The sequence below is a fragment of the Mustelus asterias genome, unplaced genomic scaffold (assembly GCF_964213995.1).
Source record: "Mustelus asterias unplaced genomic scaffold, sMusAst1.hap1.1 HAP1_SCAFFOLD_150, whole genome shotgun sequence".
NCBI lineage: Eukaryota > Metazoa > Chordata > Chondrichthyes > Carcharhiniformes > Triakidae > Mustelus > Mustelus asterias.
In genome coordinates this window covers 222,803-241,452 of record NW_027590172.1, presented here as the reverse complement: position 1 = coordinate 241,452, position 18,650 = coordinate 222,803, and the positions used below count along the sequence as shown (strand labels likewise).

General features: G+C 45.6%; 4 protein-coding genes across 4 annotated transcripts in view; 3 read left to right on the top strand and 1 right to left on the bottom strand.

The window, feature by feature from the left end:
- The window catches only part of LOC144485002 (uncharacterized), a 397,873-nt gene that overhangs the window by 172,629 nt on the left and 206,594 nt on the right, over nucleotides 1–18,650 (top strand). The window lies entirely within an intron of this gene.
- The window catches only part of LOC144484979 (uncharacterized), a 565,458-nt gene that overhangs the window by 525,212 nt on the left and 21,596 nt on the right, over nucleotides 1–18,650 (top strand). The gene's annotated exons all lie outside the window — the stretch shown is intronic.
- LOC144484999 (uncharacterized) overlaps nucleotides 1–18,650 on the bottom strand; it is a 274,616-nt gene that overhangs the window by 244,929 nt on the left and 11,037 nt on the right. The gene's annotated exons all lie outside the window — the stretch shown is intronic.
- LOC144484997 (uncharacterized) lies at nucleotides 13,122–17,441 on the top strand. The gene is made up of 2 exons (XM_078203320.1): nucleotides 13,122–13,248; nucleotides 13,589–17,441. Exon 2 carries the CDS (start codon nucleotides 13,916–13,918, stop codon nucleotides 14,732–14,734), a length of 819 nt encoding a protein of 272 aa, XP_078059446.1. The 5' UTR covers nucleotides 13,122–13,248; nucleotides 13,589–13,915; the 3' UTR covers nucleotides 14,735–17,441.

The following is an 18,650-nucleotide window of genomic DNA, read 5'->3' as shown; positions in this document are numbered from 1 at the left end:
CAGTTCTTTTCTCTCCATACAGATGCTGCCAGACCTGCTGAGAATGGGGAGAGAGTGTGTGGGATGGAGATTTACAGCTTTTGGGGAATGAGAGAGGAAAGAATGTTCCATAGAAATTGTCTGTTCTGAATTTCTATTCTGTACTGACACTGATGACTTTTGGAAACTCATTTTACAGGATATTGAAAGAGGAATCACAGGCTGAAATCTCAAACTTCACGTCTCGATCAGACAGAGTCATATTCCTTGGGACCTCAATATCATCGGACTTTGAATCCAGAAGGAGAAATGATTGTCCAGTCTGTCAATTTGAAAAGATTTGAAATGTCAGTGAGTGAAAAAGCATCAACACACTGCCACACTCGAGTGAGAGTGTTCCAATGCACTGACTAAAGAGCTTTAACCAGTTACACAGTCTGAATAAATATCACACCATTCACAGCGGGTAGAGACTGTAATCTTGTTCTGTGTGTGGACGAAGTTTCAACTAATTGTCCACCCAAGAGAGAGGCAAGGATACCTGCACCATGGAGAAACCATGGAAATGTGTGGACTGTGGGAAGGGATACAGATACCCATCCCTGCTGGAAGATCATCGGCGCAGCCACACTGGGGAGAAGCCGTTCACCTGCCCTCAGTGTGGGAAGGGATTTACTCGGGTATCCAACCTGCAATCACACCAGCTACGTCACACTGGGGAGAGGCCATTCATCTGCTCTCAGTGTGGGGAGGGATTCACTCGGTCATCCAACCTGCAGTCACACCAGCGAGTTCACACTGGGAAGAGGCCATTCACCTGTTCTCAATGTGGGCAGGGATTCATTCAGTCATCCAGCCTCCTGACACATCAGCGAGTTCACACTGGGGAGAGGCCATTCACCTGCTCTCAGTGTGGGAAGGGATTCACTCGATCATCCCACCTGCAGAGACACCAGCGAGTTCACACTGGGGAGAGGCCGTTCACTTGCTCTCAGTGTGGGGAGGGATTCACTCGGTTATTCAGCCTGCAGAGACACCAACGAGTTCACACTGGGGAGAGGCCATTCAACTGTTCTCAGTGTGGGAAGGGATTCACAAACTCATCCAACCTGCGGACGCACGAACGAGTTCACACTGGGGAGACACCGTTCATCTGCTCTCAGTGTGGGCAAGAATTCACTCAGTCAGCCGACCTGCAGAGACACCAGCTACGTCACACAGGGGAGAGGCCGTTCACCTGCTCTCAGTGTGGGAAGGGATTCATTCGTTCATCCCACCTGCGGATACACCAGCGAGTTCACACTGGGGAGAGACCATTCATCTGCTCTCAGTGTGGGAAGGGATTTACGAACTCATCTGACCTGCAGACACACCAGCGAGTTCACACAGGGGAGAGGCCATTCACCTGCTCTCAGTGTGGAAAGCGTTTCAGAGTTTCATCGGAGCTACTGAGACACCAGCAAGTTCACGAGTGATGACAGTGGTTGGATTCTGCTGTTATTGTTTCTGCTCTCAGTTGCATCCAGGCTTGCATTTTGTTCATTCTCACAGTTGATCAATGGGAAGGGTCAGAGGGTTTCTTTGTGCTGGACTGGCTGGTCTCAGCCTCCAGTGGGCTGATGCTCTTTGAGTCTTTTTGTGAATACCTGGTTTCAAATGTCACAAGGATCACAGAGTGACAGGGTGTTAGGAAGTTTAGAGATATTTAGTCAGAAGAAAACAGAGGTTGGCAGTGCAAAGGTACCTTTCTGAATGGAGGGCTGTGACAAGTGACGTTCCTCAGGGATCAGTGCTGGGTCTTTTGCTGTTTGTAATATATGTAAATGATTTGGAGGAAAATGTAACTGGTTTTATTGGTAAGTTTGTGGACGACACAAAGGTTAGTGGAATTGCGGATAGCGATGGGGACCGGCAGAGGATACAGCAGGACATAGATCAGTTGGAGACTTGGGCGAAGAGATGGCAGATTAAGTTTAATCTGGACAAATGTGAGGTAATGCATTTTGGAAGGTCTAATACAGATGGGATATGTACAGTAAATGGCAGAACCCTTAAGAGTATTGATAGGCAGAAGGATCCAGGTGTACAGGTACACAGGTCATTGAAAGTGGCAATGCAGGTGGGAAAGATAGTCAAGAAGGCATACGGCATGCTTGCCTTCATCGGCCGGGGCATTGAGTTTAAAAATTGGCAAGTCATGTTGCAGCTTTATAGAACCTTAGTTAAACCGCACTTGGAATCTAGTGTTCAATTCTGGTCACGACACTACCAGAAGGATGTGGAGGCTTTGGAGAGGGTACGGAAAATATTTATCAGGATGTTGCCTGGTGTGGAGGGCATTAGCTATGAGGAGAAGTTGGAGAAACTTGGTTTGTTCTCACTGGAACAACGGAGGTTGAGGAGGGCAACCTGATAGAAGTCTACAAGATTATGAGGGGCATGGACAGAGTGGATAATCAGAAGCTTTTTCCCAGGGTGGAAGAGTCAATTACTAGGGGCATAGGTTTAAGGTGTGAGGGGCAAGGTTTAAAGGAGATGTACGAGGCAGGTTCTTTACACAGAGGGTGGTGGGTGCCTGGAACTCGTTGCCGGGGAAGGTAGTGGAAGCAGATACGATAGTGACTTTAAGATGTGTCTTGACAAATATATGAATAGCATAGGAATAGAGGGATATGGTCCCCGGAAAGGTAGGGGTTTTTAGTTCAGACGGGCAGCATGGTTGCTACAGGCTTGGAGGGCCAAAGGGCTTGTTTCTGTGCTGTAATTTTATAGAGAATAGAATAGAATCCCTCCAGTACAGAAGGAGACCATTCGGCCCATCGAGCCTGTTCCGACCACAATCCCACCCAGGCCCTACTCCCGTAAACTCACATTTACCCTGCTAATCCCCCTGACACTCGGATCAATTTAGTATGGCCAATCAACCTAACCTGCACATCTTTGAACATTTATTGGTGAAACTAACAATGCAATAACACGAAGGGCCGATAGTTAACAGTGCTATAAAACAGGTGGATGTGATCATCAACTGAGCCCAATTCCCTAAACCTTTCTCATATAGACTTTCACCCGTGCCCTCCTGGCGACCCCACAACATCTCCATCTCCCGTGGTCCAGCGCCACATCAACGCATCCCCCCAGGATGCACATCAGAACTGGAGGCAGCCAGCTGCACTCCGCACCCATTTGCCTGTGATGTCCCTGGCAGGCGTCTACTGGAGAGCTGGGACCTAGAGGGGTCCAGCCGTCTTCCTGGTGATATGGATGTATCCTTGCCTTGCCGTTCACCCTGCTGCTCTTGAGATGCACCGGTGTCAGGAAAGGGGGAGTCGGAAAGCCCTGCATCCCATCGGCTGGAATCCCCCGGGTGGAAGGACCCAGCACCGTCCCCAGGCCCCCCTCCTCCCTCGAGGCGCCAATGGACCCCGGGTCACTCCATGGGACGGTGAAGCTGACTCGGGGGAGGGAGTGGTGATTGGGAAATTCTGCAGCGGTGCTGATTGAGGAGGGGGTTAGCGGGGGGGGGAGCTGGTGATCGGGGAAACTCTGCAGGGGTGGCGATCGGGGAGGGGGCGAGAGGGGGAACTCTGCAGGGATGCTGACTGGGGGGAGGGGTTGGTGATTTGAGGGAAACGCTACAGATGAGGAGATTGGTGGGGTGATTTCTGTGGGGAGGGGGGGATGTCCACTGAAGATGGAAACTGGGAGGATGGAGCGCCTGCACAATGACACCCCTCCAGATCAGCAGCTGGCTTCCCCAGCAAGTTTAGGTTCCTCCCCTTCCTCCTGCAGTGAGGATTATATTGTGACTGTTTTTGACTAAGTGCCACAAGATTGTGTTTTTTAATCTGCCCAAGAAACGAGTTTGAAACTTTTCTCACTCATTCAGCACTTCGACTTTTTTTCATGAAATTCCACCCGATGTCTTTTGGTTCTAAACCAATGGAAACAGACATGCATTTTATCAAAACCTCTCAAAAGTTTGAATATCTCTATTAAATCTTTCCTTAACCTTTCCTGCTCTATAGAGTGCAATTCCAGCTTCTCTAATCTCTCCATATGGATTATCCTTCCTGAGGTCCCTAGTATCACAGATGCCCATCTTCAGCCAATTCGATTCACTTCAAGGGATATCAATAAGCAGCTGAAGGCGATGGATAAGGAAAAATCCAAACTGGCCAACTGCCATCCAATGTCTCTCGTCTCGATCATCAGCAAAATGATGGAAGATGTTGTTGCCAACGGTGCGATCAAGCAGCATTTATACAGCAATAACCTGCTCACTGATGCTCATTTTGGGTTCCACCGAGGACCACTCACCTCCTGCCTCATTTACAGCCTTTGTCCAAACATGGACAAAAGAGTTGAACTGGGTGATGTTGGAGTGATTGCCATTGACATCAAGGCAGCATTTGACTGTGCGTGGCATCAAGCAACCCGATTAACATTGAAGTCAATGGGAATCAGGGGGAAACTCTCCACCGGCGAGAGCCACATCCCGCACAGAGGAGGATGATCGCGGTTGTTGGAGGCCAATCATCTCAGCCCCAGGGTAGTGTCCGAGGCCCATCCATCCTCAGTTGCTCCACCAATGACCTTCCCCCCATCATAAAGTCGAAAGCGGAGCTGTTCATTGATAATTGCAGTCCTCATGACTGAGAATGATACCAGGGATGAGGATTTTGTTTTATTCTTTCAGGGGATGTGAATGTGGCTGCAAGGCCAACATTCATTGCGCATCACTGATTGCCCTTGTGAAGAAAGTGAGCCACTTTCTTGAATCGCTGCAATCCATCTGGTGTAGGTATACCCACAACGCTGTTGGGGAGTTCCAGGAATTTGATGCAGTGACAGAGAAGGAATGGTGATTGATTTTCAAGTCAGAATGGTATGTGATGTGGAGTACAATTTGCAGATGGTGGCATTCCCAAACTCTGGCTGCACTTGTTTTTCAAGTGGTAGAAGTTAGGGTTTGGAACATGCTGTGAAAACAGCCTTGGTGATTTCTTGCAGTGCATCTAATATGTGGGATACACTGCCACCATTGTGGGCTAATGGTGGAGAGTGAATGTTTAAGGTGGTATTTGAGATGCTGATCAGGCGGGCTACTTTGTCCTGGATAGGATCTACAAAATTGTTGCAGATACACTCATCCAGGTAGGGAATATTCCACCTTACTCCTGATTTATACCTTGTGAATCATGGCAAGCCTTTGGGGAGTCATTAAGTGAGTAACCTGCCACAAAGCTCCCAACCTCTGATCTGCTTTTGTAACCACAGTATTTAAATGACTGGTCAATGGTAACCCCAAAGTTATTGCTGGTGGGACATTCACTGATGGTAATGCCATTGAATATCAAGGGAAGATGGTTAGATTTTCTTGCTGGAAATAGATATTTCCTGATAATTATGTGGTGTCAATATGAATTGACAATCAGCTCCAACCTGAATGTTGTCCTGGTCCTGCGCTGCATGCGGGCAGCTTCAGTATTCAGAGTTGTGAATGGTCATATACACTGCAATCATCAGTGAACATCCCCGTTTCCCACCCTACGGTGGGGAGACGGTAATTAATGAAGCCGCTGAAAATGATTAGGCCCAGGAGACATGAGTAACAACAAAATATATTTATATAGCGCCTTAAAGTAATAAAACATCCAAGGAGCATTGTAAAATAAAGTATGACATTGAGCCACAAAGAAGATATTAGGTTAGATGACCAAACGTTTGGTCAAAGTGGTAGATTTTAAGGGGTGTCTTAAAGGAGTAAAGCGAGGTGGAGAGTTGGAGACGTGTCGGGATGATATTCCAGAGGTTGGAGCCTAAGCAACTGAAGGTAGAGCTTGCAATGGTGAAGCAAGGGCAGGGACAAACTAAAGACCAGAATTAGAGCAGTGTAATATATTGAGGGTTGTGGGGCTTATCGGAGATTATAGATATTGGGACAGGCAAGGTCATGGAGTGATTTGAAACCAAGGATGAGAATTTTAATATTAAGTTGTTGCTTTACTGGGTGGATCATCCTGCACAAGGGTGATAGTGGAATAACACTTAATGTGAGTTTAAACATGGCCAGCAGAGTTTTCGATGAACCCTGCAGTGACCCTTGCAGTGATGACTGACCTCCAACAACCACAGCCATCCTCGCCTGTACCTGGTATATCCCCAACCGGCGGAGAGTTCCCCCCCGAATCCCACCGATTCCAACCCTGTGCAGGTCCCTTTCTGCCACACTCAGTCAAATGATGTCTTGATGGATTTTCTTTGTTCTTTTTTGTTTTGTTTTTTTTGTTTAAAGAAAACAAAATTTTCTTTGCTCTTTGTTCTGTTTGGAACATCCCAAATGCCCATCCAATTTCCTTTGTAATTGTTTATTGTCTCCACTTCCTCCACCCTCGTAGGCAGCGAGTTTCAGGTCATTACCATTCGCTGCATCAGAATATTCTTCCTCACATCTCCCCTCCCCTTGCATCTCTGACCCAAAACAAGAAATCTGTGTCCCCCTCATCCTTGTCCCATCAGCTAATGGGAACAGCTTTTCTTTGTCCACCTTATCTAAACCTGTCAGAATCTTGTCCACCTCTATCAAATCTCCCCTCAACCTCCTTTGCTCCAAGGAGAACAACCCAGCCAGACATTGACAATAAAGAACAAACGAACAGAATATGTTCCTGTCTGAAATCAAATGGGAATGTTTAATTTCTGTTTTAAAGATATTGTGAATATATTGTCCTGGACAATAAAGGAATCAGCTATAACTGAGCAAGAAGAAGTCGGTTTCAATGTGGAATTGAGTGGAATATTCTCTCTGGATTTAAACAATGGAGGAACTACAAACATGAAAGAAAATAAATTTCAAAATGTGAACTCTGTACAGACTGTTTTCAAAATAGAACTTGAAAATTCACAAATGAACAGCAGTGAAGACTCTCCTTTTGCAGGAGGAACTTTGGACTATAATTATTGTAAAAAGAAAAGTTTCAGAAAAGACTGCAAGCAGTAATTTCCATCTTCAGTGGACTGAATTCCTGGACATGGAACCCAGCAGTGTGCTGTTACCAAGCTGGACTTGTGACTGTGAAGTGGACAATGGGGGGATTATTATGTCTGTTGCAGGTTATAAGATAGATCAACACAGGAAAACAATGGATTTAGGAACAGGAGGAGGCCATGTGGCCCTTCGAGCCTGCTCCACCATTCAATAAGATCATGGCTGTTGTTAAGATATACAGCATGTTGTATATTGTAATATTCTAAATGGGATATTATGAAGGTGATACATTTCCATTTTTTCCTGTTTTTGTTACAGAAATCTAATTTCATAATTCCTATGTTTTAGAAATAAGAATTAGTTGCAAGAATTGCTTTTAAAAAATGGAAAACCTGGGTTGAGAATCTGACAAAAACACCCTCAGGGAATTCGCAGTCACAAAGCATGGCCCATGTTGGTTTAAGAAGTCAAAACTCGAGAGGTAAGAACTGTAAAAGGTCAGCTGGGTCTTTTAGCTGGAGACATTGGGTCTGACAATTATTGGACTGTTTTTGATCGGTGAATTCTTCATGCAGAGCTCAGGGAAAAAGGGTTTAGTTTTGAAGCTAAGTATCTGTCAGATATTCCACCTGGTCTCTGTTACCATGGGGATATGTGATTCAGGGTGGAGCCTTGGTTAGAATTAGACCAGAAGATATAGGAGCAGAATTAGGCTATTCGGCCCATCGAATCTGCTGTGCCATTCGATCATGGCTGATAAATCTCAATCCCAGTCTCCTGCCTTTTCCCCGTAACCTTTTGAGTCCTTTCCAATCAATGACCTGGTTCCAGCGGACAGTCTGCAGTTAGCTTGGAAGCCACCAGTTGTGGGACCAGGAGCTGTGAACCAGCTGTGGAATGAGAAGCCCAGAGGACCATTAGAAACCAGGGGTGTTTCCAACATTTAAATCCCTCAGCAAGAATGCAGTGAAGCCCATGTTTGGACTGAGGAGTCCACAGTTTGAGAAGGAAAATTAGAGGCTTGTTTAATGAAAAGATAATGGATGGATTCCCATAAACTCTTGGAGCTTGGAGAATATCTGGAGTACTGGGGAGAATTAAAGTGAATTGTGGAGAGCTTTGACATACCTTTGGGATGGTCCTAGGAACAGAAGTGAATGAACCTTCAAGATATTGTTAAGTATAAAGAAACTCTTGGGTTGAGGAAAAAAAAAGAACTAGGTTTATATCATAAATCTTTATTGACTGTAGTATTCAATTTGTAGTGTTGTCTTTTTAAATTTTATTTAAACATACAGTAAAGTTTGTTTTTGTTTAAAAATGTGGAATCTTGTGATGTAATTCTTTCAGTTAATCACTGGGTGTTCGAATTTCTCTGCAAACGTTAACAATCCTGACCGGGATCGCAAAAATTCACACAAACAGTGTTTCAAAACAAATCGAAGAGAAAGATGTTTTTTCTTCTTCAACACAAACGTTACACATGAAGAAACCCTCTTCTGGTATCTCCAATAATTTGTTGCTTCGAGCAATTCTTTTCATGGAACAATCAGATAATTGATGACTGAAAATGGAACTAATTGTATCCCTTTAAAGCAGGAGGGCGATCGCCCGGCACAGAGGGGAATCTGGGATTTCTCCCATAGACCAATTGACAGGGATTCTACCCTCCAACCACCTGAAGTGAATTCTTTACATGAATCATCCGTGCCAGTGCAGTTATCAACTTGCAGTTTGGCTGATCAGAAAATGCTTTGTTGCTGATTTTTCTTGTGTTAGGAAGTGACAATGCCAAGACCAGATCTTGTTTCCTCCTTGATCGGGATGTAACCCGTGTCCACGTCGCCACTTCATGCTTCCACTGGTTGTATGGTTCAGACTCCGAGAGCATCAGCAGGTAATCAGACCCTGACAATTCCCACTGCCTTTCAGTCATTTCTCACAAAAGCTGCTGGGATTGGAAGCTTCTGTCTGAAATATACTTTCTTTTAGTTTCCAACCTTCACCATTAGACAAGCATTTTCTGTGACCATGTTATAATCCTGTCAGCCTTGGGGTGGAGTCAATCTTTATTTGGTATAGATTTGTTCACAGAATCAAACATTACAGGTTCAACTCTGACTCCAAGTTATATTAGTGAGTCCCACTTTTTACCCGCTCATTATAACTATCTAATCAGTGCCCTCCATCTGAATAAACTTAACCTCTATTGGTATAATTAACAGCCACAGTCAGAGCATCCAAAAGGTCACGAATGGGTGTGCCTGCCATGGTGTCTCAGCAGCTTGGGTGAACAAGTGAATCCTTTCCCACACACTGAGCAGGTGAATGGTCTCAGTTTGGAAACTAAGGGAAAATAAAATTTCAGGCAGAAGCTTCCAATCTGGTAGGTTTTATGAGAAATCGCTGAAAGTGAGTGGGAATTATCAGGGTCTCTCCCCAGTGTGAATTCCCTGATGTTTCAGTAGGTCAGATGATGTTCTAAACCTCTTTGCACAGTGAGAGCGCCTGAACGGGGTCTCCTCAGTGTGAATGCGCTGGTCGACCCTCAGGTAGGCTCAGGTTTTAAAGCAGCTCCCACAGTCAGAGCATTGAACAGGTTTCTTATTGGGGGAGGAGCCTCAGTATTCCAGCAGACTGGATGATTGACTGAGTCACTTCCCACACACATCAGATGAATGGTCTTTCCCCAGTGTGTAATCGTTTGTGTCTCAGCAGACTAGATAATTGAGTGAATCCCTTCCCACACTCGGAGCAGATGAATGGCCTCGGCCCAGTGTGAATGTGTTGGTTTGTCAGCGGGAGGGATGAGTGAGTGAATCCCTGCCCACGCTCTGAGCAGGGGAACAGTCCCTCACCCGTGTGAAATCGCTGGTGGTTCTGCAGGGTAGATGACTGAGTGAATCCCTTTCCACACACACAACAGGTGAATGGTCTCTCCCCATTGTGAACCCGCTGGTGTGTCAGCAGGGCAGACGAATCGCTGAATTTCTTCCCACACTCAGAGCAGGTGAATGGCCTCTCCCTGATGTGAAGTCGCTGGTGATTCCTCAGGGTGGATGAATCACGAAATCCCCTTCCAAACTCAGAGCGGGTGAACGGTGTCTCCACAGTGTGGCTGCATCGAAGGGTTTCCAGCTTCGAGGGACAATTGAATCCCTTCCCACAGTCCCTACATTTCTATGGTCTGAGTGTCTTTGTACATCTCCAGGTTCAGATGAAGGTTTGACCCCACAGTTCACACATACATGGTCTCTCCTCACTGTGAATCCTTCGATCTTTTCCAGGCTGTGTAACTGGTAAAGCTCTTTCCACAGTCAGTTCACTGGAATACTCTCACTCGAGTGAATGTGTCTCAGTGATTTTCCAGTCACACTGATGTTTAAACAGTTTGAAGGAACAGACAAACATTTCCCATTCTAGTTTCAAATGCCGATGGTATTCAGATCCTGAATAATTGGGTGACTCTGTCAGATCCTAACGTCATGTTTGTTGAGATTTGTGTCTGTAAATTCTCCCCTTCTAATAGCCTGTGAAAGAAATTCACAAAAATCATTGCTGTCAGTCCAGGATAAAAACTCAGAACAGACAATTCTAGTTTCTGTGGAACATTCTTTCCTCTCATTCTTGAAAATTTGTAAATCTCCATCTCAAACACTCTCCCTCCATTCTCACTTTGCTGGACCTGAAATAGACATTGTCCTGAGGGTGCTGATTCATCCTAATCGACAGACCCGTGCTGACTGTTTCATGTACAGGACACATATTCCTGAAATCTTCACACAGGCTTGTGTCTAAGCATATAAAAAATGAGCATATAAAAAATTCGCATATTTAGTGTACTAAAAATGTAAGCAATATTCAGAACTCTTATTACATGATTAGAGATACAGATGGGTGCGGAAGAACTTGACTTGGGGAGCAAGCAATCATGTTCTGGAACTCACTGACGATGAGAGTGATGGAAGTGGAGACGACCAGTGATTTCAAAATAAAATTGGTCGGGCACTTGAAGGAATTAAACGTGCTGGGGAACAGGGATATCGAGGAAAAATGGCACTGAGTGGATTCCCTGACAGAGACTTGGCACGGACTCAAGCTGCTGAATTGATTTAACTTGTGCTCTGATGACTCTTTGACTGGAAAATATACAGTGTAGTTACAATACTATTCTGGAATTAAACAACATCAACTGTAATACAAATCCATAAATAACATACCCATTATGCACCATATAGTAAGAAGTCTCACAACACCACGTTAAAGTCCAACAGGTTTATTTGGAATCACAAGCTTTCACAGCACTGCCCCTTCATCAGGTGAGAAGGAGCAGCGCTCTGAAAGCTCGTAATTCCAAATAAACCCGTTGGATTTTAACCAGGTGTTGTGAGACTTCTTACTGTGCCCACCCCAGTCCAACACTGGCATCTCCACATCATATGCACCATATAACAACACCAGACATATCAATGTTGTTACGATCCTCATGGTCACCTTATAATAAACACATTCCCACAAATCCCAATGGAATAAACTGAAAGACAATGTTTCATTTTTAAACATTTTTACTTTAAAAATTAATCTAAAATTGTCACTGAATCATGCATGAAGAAACAGTATTTGAATAGACAAGATAAATTACACTTTAAAAAGCTCAGACAATAAAAACAGGTTCCACAAAATCACAAACATTTCCCCCTCAGTATATTTAGCTCTAATTCCAGTTCCAGAGTCCCACAACTCTCCGTATTTCCCAGGGGGAGAAAGAAAGAGTTTTCCTCACAGATGTTGTCCAGAGGATGAAGTTGGAGTCTGTGTGTGAAGTTTGAGTCTGTGTGTGAAGTTTGAGTCTGTGTGTGAAGTTTGAGTCTGTGGTGAAGTTTGAGTCTGTGGTGAAGTTTGAGTCTGTGGTGAAGTTTGAGTCTGTGTGTGAAGTTTGAGTCTGTGGTAAAGTTTGAGTCTGGTGAAGTTTGAGTCTGTGTGTGAAGTTTGAGTCTGTGGTGAAGTTTGAGTCTGTGTGTGAAGTTTGAGTCTGTGGTGAAGTTTGAGTCTGTGTGTGAAGTTTGAGTCTGTGGTGAAGTTTGAGTCTGTGTGTGAAGTTTGAGTCTGTGTGAAGTTTGAGTCTGTGGTGAAGTTTGAGTCTGTGTGTGAAGTTTGAGACTGTGTGTGAAGTTTGAGTCTGTGGTGAAGTTTGAGTCTGTGTGTGAAGTTTGAGTCTGTGGTGAAGTTTGAGTCTGTGGTGAAGTTTGAGTCTGTGTGAAGTTTGAGTCTGTGGTGAAGTTTGAGTCTGTGTGTGAAGTTTGAGTCTGTGTGAAGTTTGAGTCTGTGGTGAAGTTTGAGTCTGTGTGAAGTTTGAGTCTGTGGTGAAGTTTGAGTCTGTGGTGAAGTTTGAGTCTGTGTGTGAAGTTTGAGTCTGTGTGTGAAGTTTGAGTCTGTGGTGAAGTTTGAGTCTGTGTGTGAAGTTTGAGTCTGTGTGTGAAGTTTGAGTCTGTGGTGAAGTTTGAGTCTGTGTGTGAAGTTTGAGTCTGTGTGTGAAGTTTGAGTCTGTGTGTGAAGTTTGAGTCTGTGTGTGAAGTTTGAGTCTGTGTGTGAAGTTTGGGTCTGTGTGTGAAGTTTTGAGTCTGTGTGAAGCTACAAACAGAAGCTGTTCTGTTTCAAATCCAACTGCGGGACTTGGAAGAAAATGATGGGAAGAGATTTTGCAAAGTCCCCTCCCCCACTCCCTCAGCGGGCAGCCCAGCACGCAGGCGCAGAGAGCGCTGCTGAGCCGAGCTGTCCGGAGCAGGCGCAGAGAGCGCAGCTGAGCCGAGCTGTCCGGAGCAGGCGCAGAGAGCGCTGCTGAGCCGAGCTGTCCGGAGCAGGCGCAGTGCGGCTGCCGCCAGCGGTCGCTCTCGGGTCTCTTTTTGGAGCAGCAGCCGCCGTGGAGAGAGGGGGGAGGGGGAGATCACCGAGCGGCTTCTCGCTCTGGCCGGAGCCGCCAGCCGGTTGCCTGGAAACCTTGGCTGGATCTGGTACAGGGGGAAGGGAACAATGGGTGGGGGCGGGGCTCCCGTGGACGTTCGCCCGGGTCTGCGCACTGGAACCACAGGACGTCACATGGGAACAGACTTATTCCTATTGGCTAATTCAGGCTAAGTTCCATTTTGCCGTCACAATGCGGAAGTTGGTCAATGATTGAAACTTCCGCCTCTGGGCAACATCTGTGAGGAAATCAATGTTTCCCCCTTTCCATTTCTTTTCTCATTCTGGGGAAATTGGGGACTTGCAGCAACTGAAGGGTAAGGAAGTGAATCCAGTCTGTATATTCCACACATTGTTAGTCCAGTTATATGGGCATATATCTGTCTGGCAGCCTGCATGGAGATTTTCAGCTCTCTGTGTCCAGGACAGGAAGCAGTGAGCATGGATCTGTCAATCAGCCTCAATCAGCACCTTCAGGAGAATTGGGAGGGTAAATATTAGATACAGCAGAGTGAGAATGGAGGGAGAGTGTGTGGGATGGAGATTTACAGCTTTTGGGGATTGAGAGAGAAAGAATGTTCCATAGAAACTGGAATTGTCTGTTCTGAATTTCGATCCTGTACTGACACTGATGACTTGTGTCAACTTGTTTTGCAGGATATTGAAAGAGGAATCACAGGCTGAAATCTCGAACGTCACGTCTAGATCTGGCAGAGTCATATTCCTTGGGACCTGAATATCATCGGCCATTGAATCTGGAAGATTTGAAAAGATTTCAAACATTAGTGTGACTGGAAAAGCACCAACACACTTCCACATTCAAGTGAGAGTGTTCCAGTGCACTGACTGAAGAGCTTTAACCAGTTACACAGCCTGAATAAATATCACACCATTCACAGCGGGGAGAGACTGTACCCGTGTTCTGTGTGTGGACAAGGCTTCAACTGATTGGCCACCCAAGGGAGAGGCAAGGACACCTGCACCATGGAGAAACCATGGAAATGTGCAGACTGTGGGAAGAGATACAGATACCCCTCTCTGCTGGATGCTCATCGGCGCAACCACACTGGGGAGAGGCCATTCATCTGCTCTGAGTGTGGGGAGGGATTCATTCGGTTCCCCCACCTGCAGACACACAAGCGAGTTCACACTGGAGAGAGACCGTTCACCTGCTCTCAATGTGGAAAGGGATTCACTGTGTCATCCACTTTGCAGAGACACCAGCGAATTCACACTGGGGAGAGGCCGTTCACCTGCCCTCAGTGTGGGAAGGGATTCAACCAGTTATCCAATCTATGGACACACCAGCGAATTCACACTGGGGCGAGGCCATTCACCTGCTCTCAGTGTGGAAAGGGATTCACTCGGTTATCCGACCTGCAGACACATCAACGCGTTCATACTGGGGAGAGGCCGTACACCTGCTCTCAGTGTGGAAAGGGATTCACCGTGTCATCCACTTTGCAGAGACACCAGCGAATTCACACTGGGGAGAGACCATTCACCTGCTCTCAGTGTGGGAAGAGATTCGCTCGGTCATCCGACCTGCGGACACATCAGCGCATTCACAGCGGGGAGAGGCCGTTCACCTGCTCTCAGTGTGGGAAGGAATTCACTCGGTCATCCGTCCTGCGGACACATCAGCGCATTCACAGCGGGGAGAGGCCGTTTACCTGCTCTCAGTGTGGGAAGGGTTTCGCTCGTTCATCCAACCTGCAGAGACACCAGCGACTTCACATGGGGAGAGGCCATTCACCTGCTCTCAGTGTGGGAAGGAATTCACTCAGTTATCCCACCTGCTGAGACATCAGTGAGGTTACACTGGGGAGAAACCGTCCACCTGCTCAGTGTATAAAAAGGGTTCAGAATTTCATCACAGCTGCTGAGGCACCAACAAGTTCACAGGGGTTGGATTCTGCTGTTATTGTTTCTGCTCTCAATTACATCCAGGACTGCATTTTGTTCATTCTCACAGTTAGTCAATGGGGAGGGTCGGAGGGTTTCTTTCTGCTGGACTGGCCGGTCTCACAACTTTGCCTCCAGTGAGCTGATGTTCTTTGAGTCTTGTTGCGAATACCTTGTTTTAAATTTCACAAGGATCACAGAGTGACCGGGTGTGAGGAAGTTCAGAGATATTTAGTCAGCATTTCTGTTTGAAACTCCCCCAGATGCCCATCCAATTTCCTTTGTAATTGTTTATTGTCTCCACTTCCTCCATCCTCGTCGGCAGCGAGTTCCAGGTCATTACCATTCACTGCATCAAAATATTCTTCCTCACATCCCTCCCTACATCTCTGACCTGAAACTTTAAATCTGTGTCCCCCTCGTCCTTGTCTCATCAGCTAATGGGAACAGCTTTTCTTTGTCCACCTTATCTGAACCTGTCAGAATCTTGTCCACCTCTATCAAATCTCCCCTCAATCTCCTTTGCTCCAAGAGGAACAACCCCAGCCTGACATCGACAATAAAGAACAAACTAACAGAATATGTTAAGACCTGAAACCAAATGGGAATGTTTAATTCCTGTTTTAAAGATATTGTGAATATCTTGTCCTGGACAATAAAGGAATTGGAATAACTCACCTTGGGAGTGGTTGAATGGAATATGTCAATCTGGTATCCACCTACAGTCCAGTGAAAGTCTGGAATGTGTAGCTGGAAATCCCTCCCTAACAGCACTGTGGGTGTACCTACACCTCAGGCATTATAACAGTTCAAGAAGGCAGTGTTGGGGTTGACCACGGCCGAGGCAGCTACATACAGACACATATTCTGTTATAATTGAAGGACAGCAGATTGAATGTGAGGCATTCTGGGACTGGACTATCTTGACCACATTCCTGTGACTGCTCAGTTTCTGCAATCACGGACCATTAAAGCTGCTTAGCAGGGCCCCAACAGAGGAGCTGGTGAGAATATTTACTCAGAATGACTTAGAATTAAACTGGGGCGGCATGTGGCACAGTGGTTAGCACTGCTGCCTCACAGCGCCAGGGACCCGAGTTCAATTCCCAGCTTGGGCCACTGTCTGTGTGGAGTTTGCACATTCTCCCCATGTCTGTGTAGGTTTCCTCCGGGTGCTCCGGTTTCCTTCCACACTCCAAAGAAGTGCAGGTTAGGTGGATTGGCCATGCTAAATTGCCCCTTCGTGTCAGGGGGACTAGCTGGGGTAAATGCATGGGGATAGGGTCGGTGGGATTGTGGTTGGTGCAGACTTGATGGGCCGAATGGCCTCCTTCTGCACTGTAGAGATTCTATGAGATTATTGCAGGACCGGCTGGTGTTCAGCAGCTGAGATCCTGGAATCTGTGAAAAAGGGGTCTGACTAATGAACAAACGGGGGTAGGAAGCTGACTAAGAGGTGAAGAAGCGTTTTCAGGCATGTTTAAATTATTTTATCATAAATTTGTGATAAGAACTGTGAGGGACTTGTGACCTGATAGTCGGTGAAGTGACGGTACACTCCAAGTAGCACTGGACTGAAAAGCAGATCTCTGAGAGTAGATTCTAATGGTTATAGTCCTACCCAAGCATGGCCAGCGAAAAATCAGAGGTCAAGTGGGGACCGGACAGGTCTCTTCCTGCCATTTGGAAACTAAGAACAAGAAACTTATAGATTAAACTGATTAGAGAATAGAGCCAACCTTTCGAGTCTGGATGACACTTCATAAGAGCTCTTATAAAGGGACATCCAGACTCGAAACATTGGCTCTATTCTCTCTCCACAGATACTGTCAGACCTGCGGAGATTTTCCAGCATTTTCTGTTTTCTTTCAGATTCCAGTATCCGCAGTATTTCACTTTTATGATAAAATGATTAGTTCTGATTGGAATCCCCGCAAAACAGAGGGAGTGGTGGCAAAGGGAGAAAAAGGATAAGGATGATAAAGTCTGGGTTCTGATTCTCGAGCTGATGTAGAGTAAACAGAATGAGTGAATCAGTTTATAAAGAATAGAAGTTACCATCCCTATCAAAAACTGATCAAATTAAGTAGGTTGAGGAATAGAACAAAAAAATTAATGGATGAAATTTAAAATGATTTGTTTTGTTTTAAACTTGTGTAAAGTGATGTAATTGTGTGCCAAGTTTTTGCTGCTCACTCCCCACCCCTTTAGGTTCTGTAGAAAAGTTAACTCTTTCAGCAGACAGTTCATTTGTTTTTAAATCGCCCGGAAACTCGTGTCTATTTTAGTTTATAATTGAAGATTTATGGGAATGGGCTAAGATGGGCTTTTTAACATTTTTAAAGTATAAAAAAGTGGTCTTGAGAAGGCAATTTGGTCGAGAAAGGTGGAGGGAGAGATGTTTACAGAGAGGTGTGGAGAGCTGTTGGTTTTACAAGTTATCAATGTTTTTGGAGTGGTCACTTCATGTCCTGGTCTGAGAGAGATGGAGAGAAGTCTGTTCAATTGTTAAAGTTAAACTTTCTCTATTCACTGTTAATCGACACTCCGTTTTTTATCTTTCTGACTTGTTAAATTTTTAATGATTAATAAACTTTCTGAATTCACCATTTAAAGTATTCTTTCTTGCCATATGGTTAAGTCACTGGAACCTGGTGTGATTTACGATTGGGGAGGTTATTGTAAACAAGAGAACCCCCATAAATCTTAGTTCAAATAAATCAAAGTTCTGACAAATGGAATGTTATCCTTTATTATTCCGGACAAATGTGAGGTAATGTATTTTGGAAGGTCTAATACAGATCGGAAATATACAGTAAATGGCAGAACCCTTCTGTGTATTGATAGGCAAAGGGATCTGGGTTTACAGCTACACAGGTCACTGAAAGTGGCAATGCAGGTGGAGAAGGTAGTCAAGAAGGCATACGGCATGCGTGCCTTCATCGGCCGGGGTATTGAGTTTTAAAATTGGCAAGTCATGTTTCAGCTTTATAGAAGCTTAGTTAGAATAGAGTGTTCAATTCTGGTCGCCATACCACCAGAAGGATGTGGAGGCTTTGGAGAGGATACAGAAAGGATTTACCAGGATGTTGCCTGGTATGGAGGGCATTAGCTATGAGGAGTGGTTGGAGCAACTTAATTTGTTCTCACTGGCGACGGAGGTTGAGGGGAGACCTGATAGAAGTCTCCAAGATTATGAGGGCATGGACAGAGCTTATCATAGAATCCCTACAGTGCAGAAAGAGGCCATTTGGCCCATCGAGTCTGCACCAACCACAATCCCACCCAGGCCCTACCCCCTTATCCCTACATATTTACCCACTAATCCCTCTAACCTACGCATCTCAGAACTCTAAGGGGCAATTTTTAGCATGGCCAATCAACCTAACCCGCACATCTTTGGACTGTGGGAGGAAACCGGAGCACCCGGAGGAAACCCACGCAGACACGAGGAGAACGTGCAAACTCCACACAGACAGTGACCCAAACCGGGAGTCGAACCCAGATCCCTGGAGCTGTGAAGCAGCAGTGCTAACCACTGTGCTACCGTGCCGCCCTAAGAGCGGATAGTCAGAAGCTTTTTCCCAGGGTGGAATAGTCAATTACCAGGGGGCATAGGTTTAAGATGCGAGGTGGAAGATTTAAAGGAGATGTACAAGGCACATTTTTTACAGAGAGAATAGTGAGTGCCTGGAACTCGTTGTCGGGGGAGGTAGTGGAAGCGGATACGGTAGTGACTTTTAAGGGGCGTCTTGACAAGGACATGATTAGGATGGGAATAGAGGGATATGGTCTCCGGAAGGGTAGGGGGTTT

What these genes read in the sequence shown, in the direction of transcription:
- LOC144484997 (XM_078203320.1), top strand. Translation starts at nt 13,916, where the DNA reads ATGGAGAAACCATGGAAATGTGCAGACTGTGGGAAGAGATACAGATAC.